At 47.4% G+C, this 14730-nt stretch overlaps 1 protein-coding gene across 2 annotated transcripts; it reads left to right on the forward strand.

Moving 5' to 3' along the window:
* Nucleotides 1-1346: 1346 nt before the first annotated feature.
* Nucleotides 1347-13541, forward strand: BAX (BCL2 associated X, apoptosis regulator). Of its 2 annotated transcripts, XR_014518622.1 has the most exons (7): nucleotides 1347-1501; nucleotides 4364-4412; nucleotides 4741-4908; nucleotides 7170-7305; nucleotides 7415-7519; nucleotides 9128-12869; nucleotides 12907-13541. XR_014518622.1 is itself a non-coding variant. In XM_083472248.1 (6 exons), the coding sequence occupies exons 1-6, from the start codon at nucleotides 1423-1425 to the stop codon at nucleotides 9227-9229; spliced, it is 639 nt and encodes a 212-aa protein (XP_083328374.1). In that variant the 5' UTR covers nucleotides 1347-1422; the 3' UTR covers nucleotides 9230-13541. The 2 variants fall into 2 exon arrangements, 1 of the variants encoding a protein (XP_083328374.1); XM_083472248.1 differs by having other exon boundaries at nucleotides 9128-13541.
* Nucleotides 13542-14730: the final 1189 nt, after the last annotated feature.

The raw sequence follows: 14730 nt of genomic DNA on the forward strand, positions 1-14730 counted from the left end.
AAATGATAAATACTTGTTTATCAGTGCATTGCAGCTATTTTTATTTTGCACTATAAAACTATGGCCTTGTTTCATGCCATTTGCCCCCAGGCACCAAGACACCTAAGTTCTGCCCTGTCCAAAAGGCCTCACAGGTAAAGCAGCACAGGTGGTCAGAGCATCGTGGTCCAAGCATGGAGCAGGCGAAGTCACTCTTCCCTCACCATGCGACCTTTTACAACGGCCCTATTCCTGCATTTATGTGCCACGTGATGGATTTTGCAGCCAATCACTTCAAGCGTTACACACAAACACACATATCTGCCCTCGTGTGCATTCTGGTTGTGTAAAGGCAACGTAGGAAGTGGTGTGAATAGCAAGACTTCATTTAATTAATGGGTTTGGGTGGGGTTTTTTATTTAAACAAAAAAGTTTGAAGTTCTTTATAAAAAAAAACCAAAGAAAAACGGAGGAAATGCATCCATTCAGCGCTTCTTTTCTGGAGGGACGCAGGGGTAACATACCCCTAATGATTTTGTGAATCTAAGTTTGGCCTCATTGAGGGGCAGTATTTCAATATGAGTAGGAAAATGTGAGTACCCCTAACCATTTTTAAAAGAAAAAAAGCACTGCTCCATCTAACCCGGATTAGAGAGCCTTATGGCCCTATAAATGGTATCTGAAGAAGTGTGCATGCACACGAAAGCTCATACCAAGAACTAACTTAGTTGGTCTTTAAGGTGCTACTGGAAGGAATTTTTTTATTTTGGCCCTATAAATGTTAGCCATAAGTGCTGCAGGTCCCCGGAATCTCAACCTGCGGGTCCCCGGATGTTGTTGGACTACAACTCCCATCATCCCTGAGCTCTGGCCTTGTTAGCTAGGGGTGATGGGAGTTGTAGTTCAACAAACATGTGGGGACCCACAGGTTGAGAAAGGCTGGAAGCCTGTTTCCTCAATAAAGGCAAACAGGTCTCCCATTTTCAGCATCAGCGGAGAAAACCTCCACGAAACAAAATCCAGAGGTAGAAAGACCATGAGCCGACCTGGCTTTGCAGCTGCCTTCTTTCTTACGGACACCGCTGCCGCCAAAACCTCCACCCATCTCTAGAGCTGGGGAGGTCTGTCTTTGGAGGGGAAAGGAAAGGCCCCCTGGAACCGGAAGCTCGCTCTGCATGTGTCCCTCTACTGCTATTTCTAACTCTATGTGCTTCTTGCTCACCCCGCGTCCTTCCACCCCGGAAACTTCGCGAGCCGCTCCGGCCCCTTCGGCCTCTCTGCTGCCTTGCCTCCCGTCACGTGGCCGGCGACGGGCCTCTCCCGCCCTCGGCGCTCGCTGCTCTATATATTCGCCCCTCCTAAATATACTACGTCACGTGATTTTCTGCAGGGAGGCTGCCGGCCGCGGGTTGGGCAGAGCCGGGTGGCTGTGGAGGAGGAGAGATGGCGGCGGCGGGCCCTGGGAAAGAGGAGCAGCAGCCGCCGGAGCCCCCACCGCGGAGAGGGGGTGAGCCTGCCCGAGGTATGGGGAGGAGAGTGTTATGGGGAGAGGCAAAGCACTGCAAATTGGGGCGGAGGGGCGGCGGGAAGCCTCCTCTTTAGTGGGAGAGCATGAGAATCCGGGTGGATCAGACAGAGAGAATCCACCCAGCGCCCATCCCTCTGTATGTCTGCTCAGACTTAAACCCCCGCGGAGATAAATGAGGGTTTTGCTCATTTATGCACTGACCATGGGGTATGTGGGTCCGGTGTTTGTGTGTGTGTGTGTGTTAGTATCCCGCTTCCGGTAGTGGTCCACCCCATTGAGTGAAGTCCGTGGGCATGCCAGGGCATGCAGCTGTACTCTATTTATTTATATAATTATTTTGGGGGCGATCTTATTTAACATTTGCTTATTTATTTTAAATCTGCCCTTTCGCCAAGAAGCACGTGGCGGCGGCATACAGGTTTCTCTTCCTACCCCCACCCCGCGCTCCAGCCTAACGGTGGGCAAACTGGTTGTTACTGGAAGCCCGAAAGTTAGGGTCTGAAGACAAGGGGATCTGATCATCTGTTTTGTCGTCCCCCGCCCCCCGCCCCCGCGGCTAGTATTTCACCTAGCTATCGCAGTTGTGTGCAGATCTGTCCTCTGTGAGAGTTTACCTAGCTCCTTGTGTTATCCCTGATAAACGAGTCATTCATGTAAAGTTGGTGGTCCTTGCCCCTGGTCAAACAAAGTGAGGCATTTACCACCAGGCGTTTGCCTGGCACCATCTTTTTTGCTTTTCACCCAGGCTTTTCAAACAGCTAGTGTCTGGTCCTCTTAATTTTAAAACCCATGTTCCTATTGTTTTGTGTTGCCTTTTAATCGTTTGGTTTGTTTTCTGGGGTGCATGGACAACTTAGCATTATGGGGCTTCTGTGTAAATTTATATAATGAAAGGCAAGTAGATGCCTCCTTGAACTTTACCGCCTAAATTTAGATCCATGTGGGGGTGGCTGAGGCAAGCAGTGAATGTGAGCAAAATGCTCTCGCACATAAGAGGCTTTGTTTTGTTCAGGGATGCACATTGAACATTGTGTCAGACTTAACCGTTATGGAGGAGTAGCGGAATTGTTCAGTGTAGCAAAGGAGGTTTCTTATATTTTAGTCAAACAACTCTTTGCTCTGTGTGAGCTGGGTTAGTTAGAGTGTGGTGCTGATAATGTTAAGGTTGCAGGTTCAGTACCCTTATGGGACCGCTGCATATTCCTGCATTGCAGCGCGTTGGACTAGATGATCCTTGGGGTTCCTTCCAATTCTATGATTCTCTGCAGGCAGATGAGTGGATGAATTGTCTGGTCTCAGGCAGGGAGTTTGCCTAAGATACCTTATGGGGAGCTGTGGTGGGATAGTGAAGGAAGCGTGGAATGATTATCTGTGTCAATGTGCTGTAGAATACAAACAAAGCATTTAGGAAAGGGACTGAGAAGCTCCGATTTCCACATCCTAATCTTGTACATAAAGTGGTGGCTCAAGAGGTGGCTTCAAATCCCATTTCAGCTAATGACTACAGGCCACTCTATACAATATACTTGCCATGTCGACCCAGATTTTAAAAAATCAGCCTGCCGTTGCTCTGTGCTTTTTCCAAATCACTCGGGAAGGTTGCTCCAAGCCAGCTTCTTGTGATGGGTGTAACGTGTAGACCTCGTCTCAGTCTTGGGCCCAAAACTTTTGTCTCAAGCTTTAAATGAGAAACAAAAGCTGTCACCTGAGTCAGCCACTGTAAAGATGAGTGACAGAGCAGTAAAAAACAAGAAGTGCCACGCAAATGATTAGTCATAACGATAAAAAAACACATTTATGAGAAACGGGAGTCTGCTCAGGGAAACGAAAGGCAAATGGGTTTGTTTACCTGGGGCAGTAGAGGAGGAAAGTCTTGTGAGCTTCTCCTGAGCTTCAGTGAGTCTCCTGCTTCCATCTCCAGGAGAAGTGGGGAGTGGTCCCAGTGTGTAAGAGCAGATGGGATCTGGGGCTCTTGTTTTCTCTAGTAGGATAGAGAGTCTTCTGTGTCAGAGCATCATAGTAGGGAGAGAGAAAACTTTTTCTCCTCTTATTATGGCATGGGGGCCAGGGAGTTGTCCCGTTAAACTGAAAAGTAAAAAAATGCTTTGGAAAAAAGAATGTTCAGACACAAAGTACAGCTTCACACAGTGCATGATCAACTTATAACTTTCACTGCCGTAAGATGTGATGATGTCTGCTGCGGCTTTAAAGCGCAAGAAAGCAAATTCACGGAGGATACATAGCATTTCATTATGATGGAACCTATGTGCCCAGAGGCAGTATGTTGCTGAGTACTAGTTGCTGGGACGTTACACTCAAGGAATGAACCCACCCAGAGGACCCTATGATAATCTTCTGAGGCCCTTCTTCATGTGATTCCTGAGAGGTCCAGAGGGTGGCCTTTTCTGTGGTGGCTCCCCATTGGTGGAATGCTCTCCCCAGGGAGGCTTGCCTGGCACCTTTATTACATATCTTTAGGTACTGGACGAAAATGTTTCTTTTCAACCATGGGTTCGACTGATTAACATTCTATGGATTTTAAAATGTGTTTGTGGGAGGGGGTGTTATTGTTCTGTCTTTGTTTCTGTTTTATTATGTATTTTGTACTTTGCTGTTGCGAACTGCCCTGGGAACTTGAGGTGTAGGGTGGTGTACAGATTTTTAATAAAGCATGATAATAAAGGAAGGCTCTTGCTCCTGTGCCCTGTTTGTGGGCTTTGACGGAGCATCTGATTGGCTGCTGTGGGAAGCAGGAATGTGGTTCAGATTGGTGTTGTTAAAGGGGGCTGCCCTATACCTAGGGACCATCTCTCCTCTGCCTTGCTTATTTTCACGTTATGCTTCTATCCCTTCCAGGCTCCAGATCAGATCAGATTCTTCAGACGGGAACTGTTCTTCTCAAGGGGTGAGTGCTCAGAACGGAAACATATCTGCAGGAAATGTCTGGAAGCTCACATGTACTGCAGTGGTGGGGGACCAGTGCCCCACCCCGGTGTTCTCATGCTCCCAGCATTTATCAGCCCAGTAGCACGTTTGGGGGTTGTGGAAGTCATAATCTCAACAACATCTGAAGAGGCGCAGGTTCCCTTACCATAGCAGAGCTTTCTAGGGAAGGAGGACATAAAGCCTTGACTTTTGTGCTTGGGGCTTCCTCTGGTGAGCAGTGGGATTGGGGTTAGCTCTCTCTGGCTGAAGACTTCCTTATGATCTCTCTCTCTTGCGTCCTGTGGCAGCTTTATCAGGGACCGAGTACAGTGCTGTGGAGACTCGGGACGTATTGATGCGACAATGGCAGAGCTCGGGGTCTCAGAGTCTGAGGCTTGTGACCCGAAAACCAAGCAGCTGAGCGATTGCCTGCGCCGAATTGGAGACGAGCTGGATGGGAACATGGAGCTGCAGAGGTGCGTTTTACTATCACGTGGGGGCGAGAAACCAGGGTAATAGGCCCTTCTTCCTGGTATTGTTTATCAGCAAATGGGAGTAGAACCAGCGGAAGCACAATTGCCTTTCTGTCCTCTACCAATTCTGTGCCTCTTTATTGATAGCAAGGGGAAATGCCCATCCCTGTGCTGTGTATGCAGAAGAGGAACTTGCTTTTTCTTAGTTTAACTTGTTAACTGTCCTTCACCATAAGCTCCTGGAAAGATGCAGGATTAAAACAGCGCGGGTAGGATTAAAAAAACAACACAAAGCAACAAGAGCACTAAAGCAACAACATCAGTAAAAAGTTGGTTGAAACACAAAAAATAAACATTTGCCTGGGGCAGCAAAGAGATTAAAGCATGCACTCAGTGAGCATCTCTGGAGAGGACATACCTCATACAAGGTGTCGTGACGCCAAAAAAGCTATCTGCTGCAGCCACCTTGTCCACTTCTGCAGTGTACATTTGTTATTATTATACCACTTTAACCAAGCATGGCTTCACCCAAAGGGTCCTAGGAAGTATAGTTTTTTAAGGGAGCTGAGAGTTATTAGGAGACCTCGTTCCCCTGGCAGACCTAAAATCCCCATACAGTGGTATCTCTGGTTACGAACTTAATTCATTCAGGAGGTCTGCTCTTAACCTGAAATCACTCTTAACCACTTTAGCTAATGGGGTCTCCCGCTGTTGCCGCGATGCCAGCGAACAATTTCTGATCTCATCCTGGGGCAAAGTTCTTAACCCGAGGTACTACTTCCGGGTTAGCAGAGCCTGTAACCCGAGGTGTTTGTAACCCGAGGTACCACTGTATTTCTCTGGGAAGAGGGATTGATTGCTAAACCTTCTGGAAGTTGTAGCTCTCTGTGGGGATGCTGTTTAGGTTTTGCACCGAATGCAGATCTTGCCACCGGGGTTTGATTCACTCCGGGGATTCTAAATGAATTTGGACGTCTGCCCAAAATACCACTCCTTTTTATTCAGGGAAGGTTCCCCATTTCCTCTTCCAGCACGACTTGTACTTGGCCGCATTTAAATCTGATGCTGAGTGCAAGCTGTGCTTCTTCAGCCAAGAATTAAACACAGCAAATGTTATATGAGGTCTGGTGCTAGACAGGTTAGATGGCCCCACCCACCTGTCAAATGTGGCCCACAGAGGCCACAATGAACCTGGCTTGCCAGCTGGAAGTGATTCCCCTGCTCGATGTGCATAGATGAAATGCAGTTCTATTCCAAGAACCTCTTGCTGTGTATGTTTGCATGCTTCGAGCACAGAGAGAGAGCACACCTGCAAGATCCTCTCCAGGTGACGTAGTGTCAAAAGTGGGGTAGAAGGCAGGTTTTGCTGTGATTCCAGCTAGGCTAGGCTAATTCTCCTCCTCACCAAGTGGTTATTGAGACACTAGCTTGTTTTTCATATTTGACACCTCCTCCCTCTTCCCCTGTCCTTCTGCATCACCCATTCCTGGCTTCTGCTTCTTGGTGGCCCTAGTGTGTGATGAAATGTTTGAGGCTGGCCTAGAGAGAACTTACTGCATCACTGCATGGGGCGTTTGAGGACAGATAAGACCAAGTAAAATAGAAATGTTTCCACTCCTTTTTCATGGACATCAAACACTCCTGCAACGGGAGACAGGATGCTGATTAGAATGTGCTTCTGCCCCTTTGGGGAACTTTGTGGGTGGCTTTTGTTTCATATTCCACCTGTAAATAAATGTATTGGGTTTGTTTGTTTGTTGCCCCCTTGCTTCCCATAACATAGGCTAGGCATCTGGGTATGGTTGCATTTCTTTTCTGGCATCCTCAAATTTTGCCGGGGCTCTTTTCGGAGTGCACATTTAATATGCTCTAATTGGGATTTCATGCAAAGGAAGCCAGGTACCCACTGTGGGCCATCTTGCTTTGGAGTAGGGATGGGGAAACTGGTTGACCTTCTGATGTCACTGAACTTACAACTCCTCGACTGCTGCTGATCCGGATGGGGTTGGAGTCTAGAGGGCAAAATTTGGCTGGGTGACTTTCTGATCTCTTCTCTGTGGTTGACTCTCTGCCTTGTCAGATGCATGTCTGCCGAACTTATTAAATGGTATTAGCTTTTTACAGAAGCCTCAGATCTCTCTTTTTTTCTGAGTCTGCACTGAGCCCAAGCACTTTGTGGTTTGTGTGGGAGGAAACCTCAGTGTCTTCTCTGCAGCTAGAAGCATGCCTAACCTGAGCTACTCCTTATCCTGTGTCCCCTGCAGAATGATAGAGCAGGTTCAGATGTATCCTCCCAAGGAAGTTTTTTTCCGAGTGGCTGCAGAGATGTTCTCGGACGGAACCTTCAACTGGGGCCGTGTGGTGGCTCTTTTTTACTTCGCTTGCAAGCTGGTCCTCAAGGTGGGTGTGTCATGTTCCCAGCCCCACCCCAGCTGATCTGGCCTCTCCTTCACTGCATCTAATAACGGGCTGCTCTTCCCTCTTTTTCCCTTTCCTCACCCTTGGGCAGGCAATTTGCACTAAATTACCAGAGCTCATAAGGACGATCATCAGCTGGACCATGGAATACATCCAGAACCATGTCCTGTCCTGGATTCAAGCCCAGGGAGGATGGGTGAGTACAGTGGTGCCTCGCAAGACGAAAAGAATCCGTTCTGTGATTCTCTTCGTCTAGCGGTTTTTTCCGTCTTGCGAAGCAAGCCCATTGAAGGATTAGCGGATTAGTGCTATTAGCGGCTTTTAGCGGCTTATCTATTGATCGGATCAGCTGATAAGTGGCTTAGCGGCTTAGAAAAGGGGGGGAAACCCAGCAGGAACTCGCAAGACATTTTCGTCTTGCGAAGCAAGCCCATAGGAGATTCGTTTTGCGAAGCACCTCCAAAACGGAAAACCCTTTCGTCTAGCGAGTTTTCCGTCTTGCGAGGCATTCGTCTTGCGGGGCACCACTGTATACATTGATGCTTTTGGGCGTAGAAAATCTTAGGCTAGGAGTGGGCAGACTTCAGGCTGATGGAATCTGCTTGGGTTTTGATGTTTTTTCCCCCACGAGAACCATACCAATCAGGTGGAAAACACTTGGAATGAAGGAACAGAGTGTCTCTGTGTACATGAAGCTCAGCACAGGAATTGTGGTTTCAGTACCAAAAGTGAGCACACAAAGCCTTTAATAAGCAAATACACTCCTGGTTTTCCACAGTGCTTTCTCATTTACAGCGCCTAATTTTGTAGGGTGATTATTATTATTATTATTATTATTATTATTATTATTACACCTTAAAAGTGAACAATGGGGAATGAGGAAGCCTTGCAAGGCTGTTGGGTAGTCAGCATGATTTGAGTAGCCCATTTAGTGAGTATGGGTAACAACTTCAGTTGCCTTTCTTGCTGATTAGTTTATCATACCTTAAAAAGCTTACATATTATGGAAATCTGAATATACGTCGCCTTTTGTTGATGTCTTTTTGGTGATAGGAACCAAGCAATTATTGCGCCTAGATTTTACCTTCTGCAGCCCTTCCCCCCCCACCCCAGTCAATACTTTTTTTCCTTTTGACTGATCTCTGTTCCTCCAGGTTATCTGGAGAGAAGAGTACCTGGTTGGGGTGGTGTTGAAGGAGCAGAGGCTGCAGGGCAGTAACTTGTGAGTGGAGAGAAGGTTTAATAATAATAATAATAATAATAATAATAATAATAATAATAATAATTTATATCCCACCCTCCCCAGCCGAAGCCAGGCTCAGAGCGGCTAACAACAGTAAAATGATAAAACATTCTAAAATCATTTCATTATAAAATTAATTCCAATCAGATTAATGGCAACCATTGGGCTAGAGTTCTGTGAGAATTGCCAAAGGAGGGAGTCAGGCTGTGCCCTGGCCAAAGGCAGTCTGCTGGCATTCCTCCCCCTTTTCTTTTGCTGTTTAAAACTGTACCCCTCTTCTGCCCCTTTCTGCATGTGATTGGAGCAGATCCAAATCCCAACACAGGGCTTTTCTCCCGTCACGGAGCATTACAGTTTAAGAACTTGTTAAGAGTGTCCTGCTGGATCAGTCAGTGGTCCAGCACCCTGTTCTCGCAGCAGTCAGCCATATACCTTTGGGAAGCATGCAAGCAAGACCTGAGCGCAAGAGCCCTCTCCCCTCCTGCAGTTGCCATTAGTGGGACTTTACTGCCTCTGCATGCTTTTTCTCACTACTGCCATCCTTTTTTCTTTTCCTTCCAGGAAGGCCTCCTGTCCTACTTTGGCACCCCCACTTGGCAGACCATCGCTGTATTTGCCGCAGGTGTCTTGACTGCCTCGCTGACCTTCTGGAAAATGTCTTAATCCTCAGCCCCCCCACCAAAGGGGGGCCTTTTCATTGTGATGACAAAGTGGGGGAGTCACTTTCCCCCTCTTTTTTTCTAATCAAAGAATGAAAATTGGCTAGGATTTTCCCCCTCCTGTTATGGGCAGGGGAGCCTTTAAAACAAATGCTGTCGTTATCTTGGTGCCTTTTTTTTCTTTTTAAGTGCACACCCTTTTTTCACCCAAGGAATGTGTACTATTTGGCTTTGCTTTTTGCCCATCTGTGCCTCTTAGGGTCAGAGGACATGGAGTGTGTCTGGGCTCTGGACTATGAAATGAAGGATCTGAGTGGCTGTTCTTGTTTGCTGGAGGGTCTGTCGACGCTGCTGAATTCCTGTTCAGTTTTCGAGGAAGAGGATGACTCTCTCAGGTGGCATCTCTCAAACTGAAGTGAGACCACTCTAGAAATGCAGATTGAGAAATTGTCTGAGCAGATGATAGTGGTTTGGATTTCAAGGCATCTTCCTGACCCGGCTAAGAATCAGCACTTCCGAGGAAGTGAATTTAGGCAGAGACTCTGCAGCAACCGATTTGTTTGTTGGGTCTTCGTTTTTCTGTTTGCCTCTCCTTGTTTTGAAGAAACTTCCATACCTGTTAAAACAGTAGGAATTCCAGAAAGAACCTTGTTTCATTCTACCAGATCCATCTGTTTTTCTAGAGAAAAACTCTAGGTGGTGCTAAAGAGAAGCACTCATGCATATGCCCCAAGTCAAGAAAGCAAGAGAAGTGCTTTTAGAAAGCAATTGCTCTCCAAGTGGAACAGAAGACATTGCAAGAAGGAAATTCACCTGCTTTGTTCTGTCCCCTGGAAAAAGCTTTCAGAGGCTGGAGAGAGCCTTGGTGGCTTAGGAAGCAGAAGAAGTGGGGAGGGTTTGCAGGTTGGGTTTCTGTCTATCCCAGAGAGTTTTCTCATCTCTTCTCCGTTCTGTATTTTAATGGATTAATTGTCCTCCAGGGGTTTATTAGGCAAAAAGAAAAGAAGACGAAAAGCACCAAACTGTTCTGGCAAACCTTCCTACTCCATGTGCCAGTGTGGAATATCTTAATCCTACCTGTGATGGGGGCATTTGGCTCAGTGTGGCTTCTCTCCTTTCCCCCACATGCACAATGATAAGGTATTGTGACTGCATATCAGCACATAACGCCCCGAAACCTGTGCTACCGTGCTGGCAGCGCACCTTGAAACACGTGGCGTTTACTTTCTTGCCAACAGGTGCTTGGAAACTTAACTACTTACTGTAAGGGGGCAGAGCTTTTGTCCTTGCCTAGCAGTCTTGGGTGCTGTCTGCCTCTTTGTTCCCCTTTCCTCCAGTTCATCAGTTGCTCATCGTAATGGGTTCTCAAAAATACTTATTACCGGTCAGCATCTTCCCTGATGTTTCGGAGAAAGTTGTTCATGGCAGATGGAGACAGGTGGGGCTGTCTGGCACAAGGGGGTGAAGGGTGGCAGAAAGCTATGCTGCTGGAACTGTTGAGGTATGTATTGGGTGGTTAGGGGGCCTGCTTTGCCCCGTAACCGGCAAAATCCACTTCCTGTAGTCCTCCTCTTAGTTAGGCAACCTTTCAGTCACCAAGCCATCCCTCCTGCTGCGTGGGTGCCAGGAGAGAGCTGGGTGCATGTGCCCGCTTCGAGGAAGAACAGGGGCTCAAAATAAGGCACAAGTGAATGGCTGGAGCAGTTTGGCCTTCTCAACTGTTTATAACTTTGCTGAGGAACCAGATAATACTGGTGGAGACCATCAAATCTGGCAAAGAAGCTTCTGTCCCCAATTCCAGCAGCAGATGCTTCTCAGAGGCCATCTTCGGAAGGGGAGGGTGATGGCATACAGCAGAGAAGGGTCCAACAGAACGGCATTTGGGTATCTGAATTGCTGCCTTCCAGATGTAAGCTACCGCTCCCATCCCCCTCAGCCAACAGGGTGTGCTGGTGAGGCACAAGGGAAGGCTAGGTGATTCCATAAACAGAGGCAAAAGGCTCATGTGGTTGCCAAGGCCTGTGCAGTGTCGGTGGCAAGCCTGTAACCCTCCAGGTGTTGTTGGCTGCAGTTCCCATCATCCTCTGCCATTGGCCAAGGCTGGCTGGGGCTGATGACAGGAATGCAACAACACCCGCAAGGTCACTCGTTCCCCGCAACTCGCGCAGTGCCTCCTGCAGAAAGTGATGATGCAGCCTATACATCCCTTCCCCCACCCCCAGCTGTACACATATCTGACAGCACATACAATCGGCGCAGGATATGACATCTAGAAGCCCCCAATAATCTTCCTTTTCAGCCGTTGGGCAAATCGGTTCAGCCTGATGTTGTGTCGTGAAGCTGGTGAGGAAACGAGGAGGGGGAGGTTTAAGATTTGGAGCATGAAATATCCCATAGTGGTGTGGGAGAGGCGGGTCAGGGAGAACCAAATGTACTTGAATAATTATATTGGGAGGGGGGATTTTGTTACCTCAGGGGTTGGGTTTGCGGGAGTGTAATGTCATTAAGGGAGGGGCTTGCGTTTTTCCCCATTGGGGTGGGGTGGGGGGACAGACAGGAAAATGCATATTGCTGTTGGGATTGGGATGATGGGCATCTGAAGTCTTATATTTGGAGTCTTTGATGTCATGACTTTGATGGGGATTATAGTCTGGAAGTGGAAATGAATTGAACTGGGAGGTTGGGGAGGGGAGGATTCTGAAATAATGGGTTTTCAGTGCTTTGATAATCTCAATATGTGGGGTGTGTTTTTTCTCTGTTTGTTTCTCTTCTAAGGGCTTCTGGGGTATTAAGGAAGCGTGGTTAATTGTGCAAGAAAACGTTGGAGGGTTTAACTCCTGGGTTTAAACATCATTACCTGAGGGGGCAGTTCATGTCTGGATAGGTTTTGTGTCAGCTACTCTGCAGCCTTGATTGTTAATTGTGGGTTGCATTACAAATATGCCAAGACCTGTATGTGTGTGTGACCCTGGGTTTGCCCCCTTCTTGGGTATGTGTCTTGCCCTGTATTTCTGTTCCCGAAGCCCCACCCAGCATCACTCTTTATTTTCTTCTTCTTTTTGTGACTAATCTCTTTTTCTACCAGCATCTTCAGCTGTTCTCTTGATGCCCAGTGGACTTGCTGCTCATCTATTTGGGCAAGTGCCAAAGGGGCTGTGGCAAACAACTGCTGAGAGCTTCTCTGGGTGTCCACATTTGCCAGCTAATCTCATGGTGGTGGAGGAGTTGAACACACAAATGGTCCTGCTGGATGGGCTGTCTCCAATATGGAGGCAGGCACTCACGCCAAGGGACCAGGCCCACACTGCATTTCAAGCTCTCTTAAATCATGTTAGAACAGCCATGGCTTCCTGCAGAGAATCCTGGGAGCTGTAGTTTGTTAAGAGTGCTGAGAGTTAAAGAGTTGCTAGGAAACCTATTCCCCTCAGAGCGGTTTCCAGAGTGGTTTAACAATCTTTCTTCCCAAGGAACTCTGGGAATTGTAGCTCTGTGAGGGGGAAAACATCTCCAAACAGCTCTCGGTGCTTTTAAGTAGCTACAGTTCCTAGGATTTTTTAGGGGAAGCCATGTGTGTTAAAAGTGGCATAGCATTACTTTAAGTGTATGTTGCAAATGTGGCATAATTCAGTCTCTCCTGCTGAGCAGTGACCTGCTTCTGAAATGGAGGTGAGCTGTTGGCAGAGGTCCTTAAAGCGTCAAGGCCAGCAAGCAGCAGTGGGTCAGCCTTCTCCTATTCCACAAAATCTGCTTCAGGCTGACCTGAGGCCTTCAGCAATGGCTGCTTCTGTTTCAGGAGGGAGTGAGGGGGGTGAAGTGATAATGTTGTTGAGACAAGGGAGACACAAGTCCCTTAGTGAGGCCTCAGAATTTGTCAGTAGGTTTGCCCCCTCTGTGTCTCTGCAGAGTGCCATGTTATTTCATTGGGAAATAAACATTTAACAGTGCATATTTCTGTGTTTTGGCATACACTGCAAGAGATCCACAGCCCTGGAGCATAGCAGAGGGTAATAGGCCCCAATGGAGGGTACAGCCAACAGCAATCTCATCTGGCTGCCATGAAGCCAGCCTTGTACTGTAACTTGAAGGGTGGCGGTAGCTATCTTAACAGTTGAAGTTGATTCACATGTCTCTTTCTATGCAATTGACCCCTTACCGACGCAATAGTTTCTGTACTTTTTTAAAATAAATCAAATTACCCATTTTATAATTTTTTTTAAGAAAAAAAAGTTTGATACATCTTTTCTGATCTGTTAACTGTGAAGTTACAGTTTTTTGTTGGTGTGTGGCAATGAATTAAAAGATTTTTTAAAATTAAATTGCAAGTCTTGGGAGTTATTCATAAGGGGGGGGAAGGGTCTGAGGGAGGAAATGACAAGCAAACTGTATGAGTACAACTTGCCAACTGACTAATATATGATGGACCACCCAGGTCCCTGCTGATTTCTGGGATTATTGCCAAAGGCTGCTAGGCCTTGGTCTGATCTAGCCAACCCTTTCATGTGTTCTTACAGATTAGTTATGCTTTATCTGTGTTAGATTCTGAGTGTGCATGCTTGCTTGGTAAATGGAAAACCCAAGTTTGGTTTGAGGACTACAGAGATATTACCGTATTGGCCCAAATATAAGCCACACCTGAATATAAACCACACCTGTAAAATTAAAGGGGAAAGAAAAAAAGACAATACCTGAGGAGGAGTGGGGGCCAAGGAGGCAGCACCTTCACTCCGGCAGCAGTGCTTCCAGAGGGTCAGCACCACCATGGCTCCCCAAAGGGATGAGAGAGGCGGCTGGTGGGACTCACGCCCCTTGGCAGGCTAAAGCCAGGCAGCAGCTCCGGATAGTACTAGTCCCAGCACACCGGCTGCATCTCCTGTTACTCCTCCTAGAATACCTTCTTGCTCTTTCACCCACGCTCCTCCCTTCCTTGCCGCCTTCTGGCTCCCTCTCAGGGACCCTCTCAGCCTGCCGCCATCTTGGGAGCCCGCCCAGCCGAAACCAGGCAACATCTGGGGACAAGCCCGCTCCAAGCCAATTTTGGTAAGGTCACAAATATAAGCCACACTTTTAACTTTTCACAATCAGAATTGGGGGGCGAGGAGGGAGTACGGTTTACCGTATTTTTTTGCCCTATAAGACTCACTTTTCCCCTCCTAAAAAGTAAGGGGAAATGTGTGTGTGTCTTATGGAGCGAATGCAGGCTGCGCAGCTATCCCAGAAGCCAGAACAGCAAGAGGGATTGCTGCTTTCACTGCGCAGCGATTCCTCTTGCTCTGGTTTCTGAGATTCAGAATATTTTTTTTCTTGTTTTCCTCTTCCAAAAACTATGTGTGTCTTGTGGTCTGGTGCGTCTTCTAGAGCAAAAAATACGGTATACTCGAGCCAATATGGTACAGTGGTACCTCAGGTTAAGAACTTAATTCGTTCCGGAGGCCCGTTCTTAACCTGAAACTGTTCTTAACCTGAGGTACCACTTTAGCTAATGGGGCCTCCTGCTGCTGCCACACT

This window comes from Podarcis liolepis (genome assembly GCF_965112155.1).
Source record: "Podarcis liolepis genome assembly, chromosome: 13".
NCBI classification, from domain to species: Eukaryota; Metazoa; Chordata; class Lepidosauria; order Squamata; family Lacertidae; genus Podarcis; species Podarcis liolepis.

Excerpts from the sequence above, each read along its gene's own strand:
- BAX (XM_083472248.1), top strand. The coding sequence starts at position 1,423 with ATGGCGGCGGCGGGCCCTGGGAAAGAGGAGCAGCAGCCGCCGGAGCCC. Across the intron at positions 4,413-4,740 it reads GGAACTGTTCTTCTCAAGGG|CTTTATCAGGGACCGAGTAC; the intron begins GTGAGTGCTCAG and ends GTCCTGTGGCAG. Across the intron at positions 4,909-7,169 it reads GGGAACATGGAGCTGCAGAG|AATGATAGAGCAGGTTCAGA; the intron begins GTGCGTTTTACT and ends TGTCCCCTGCAG.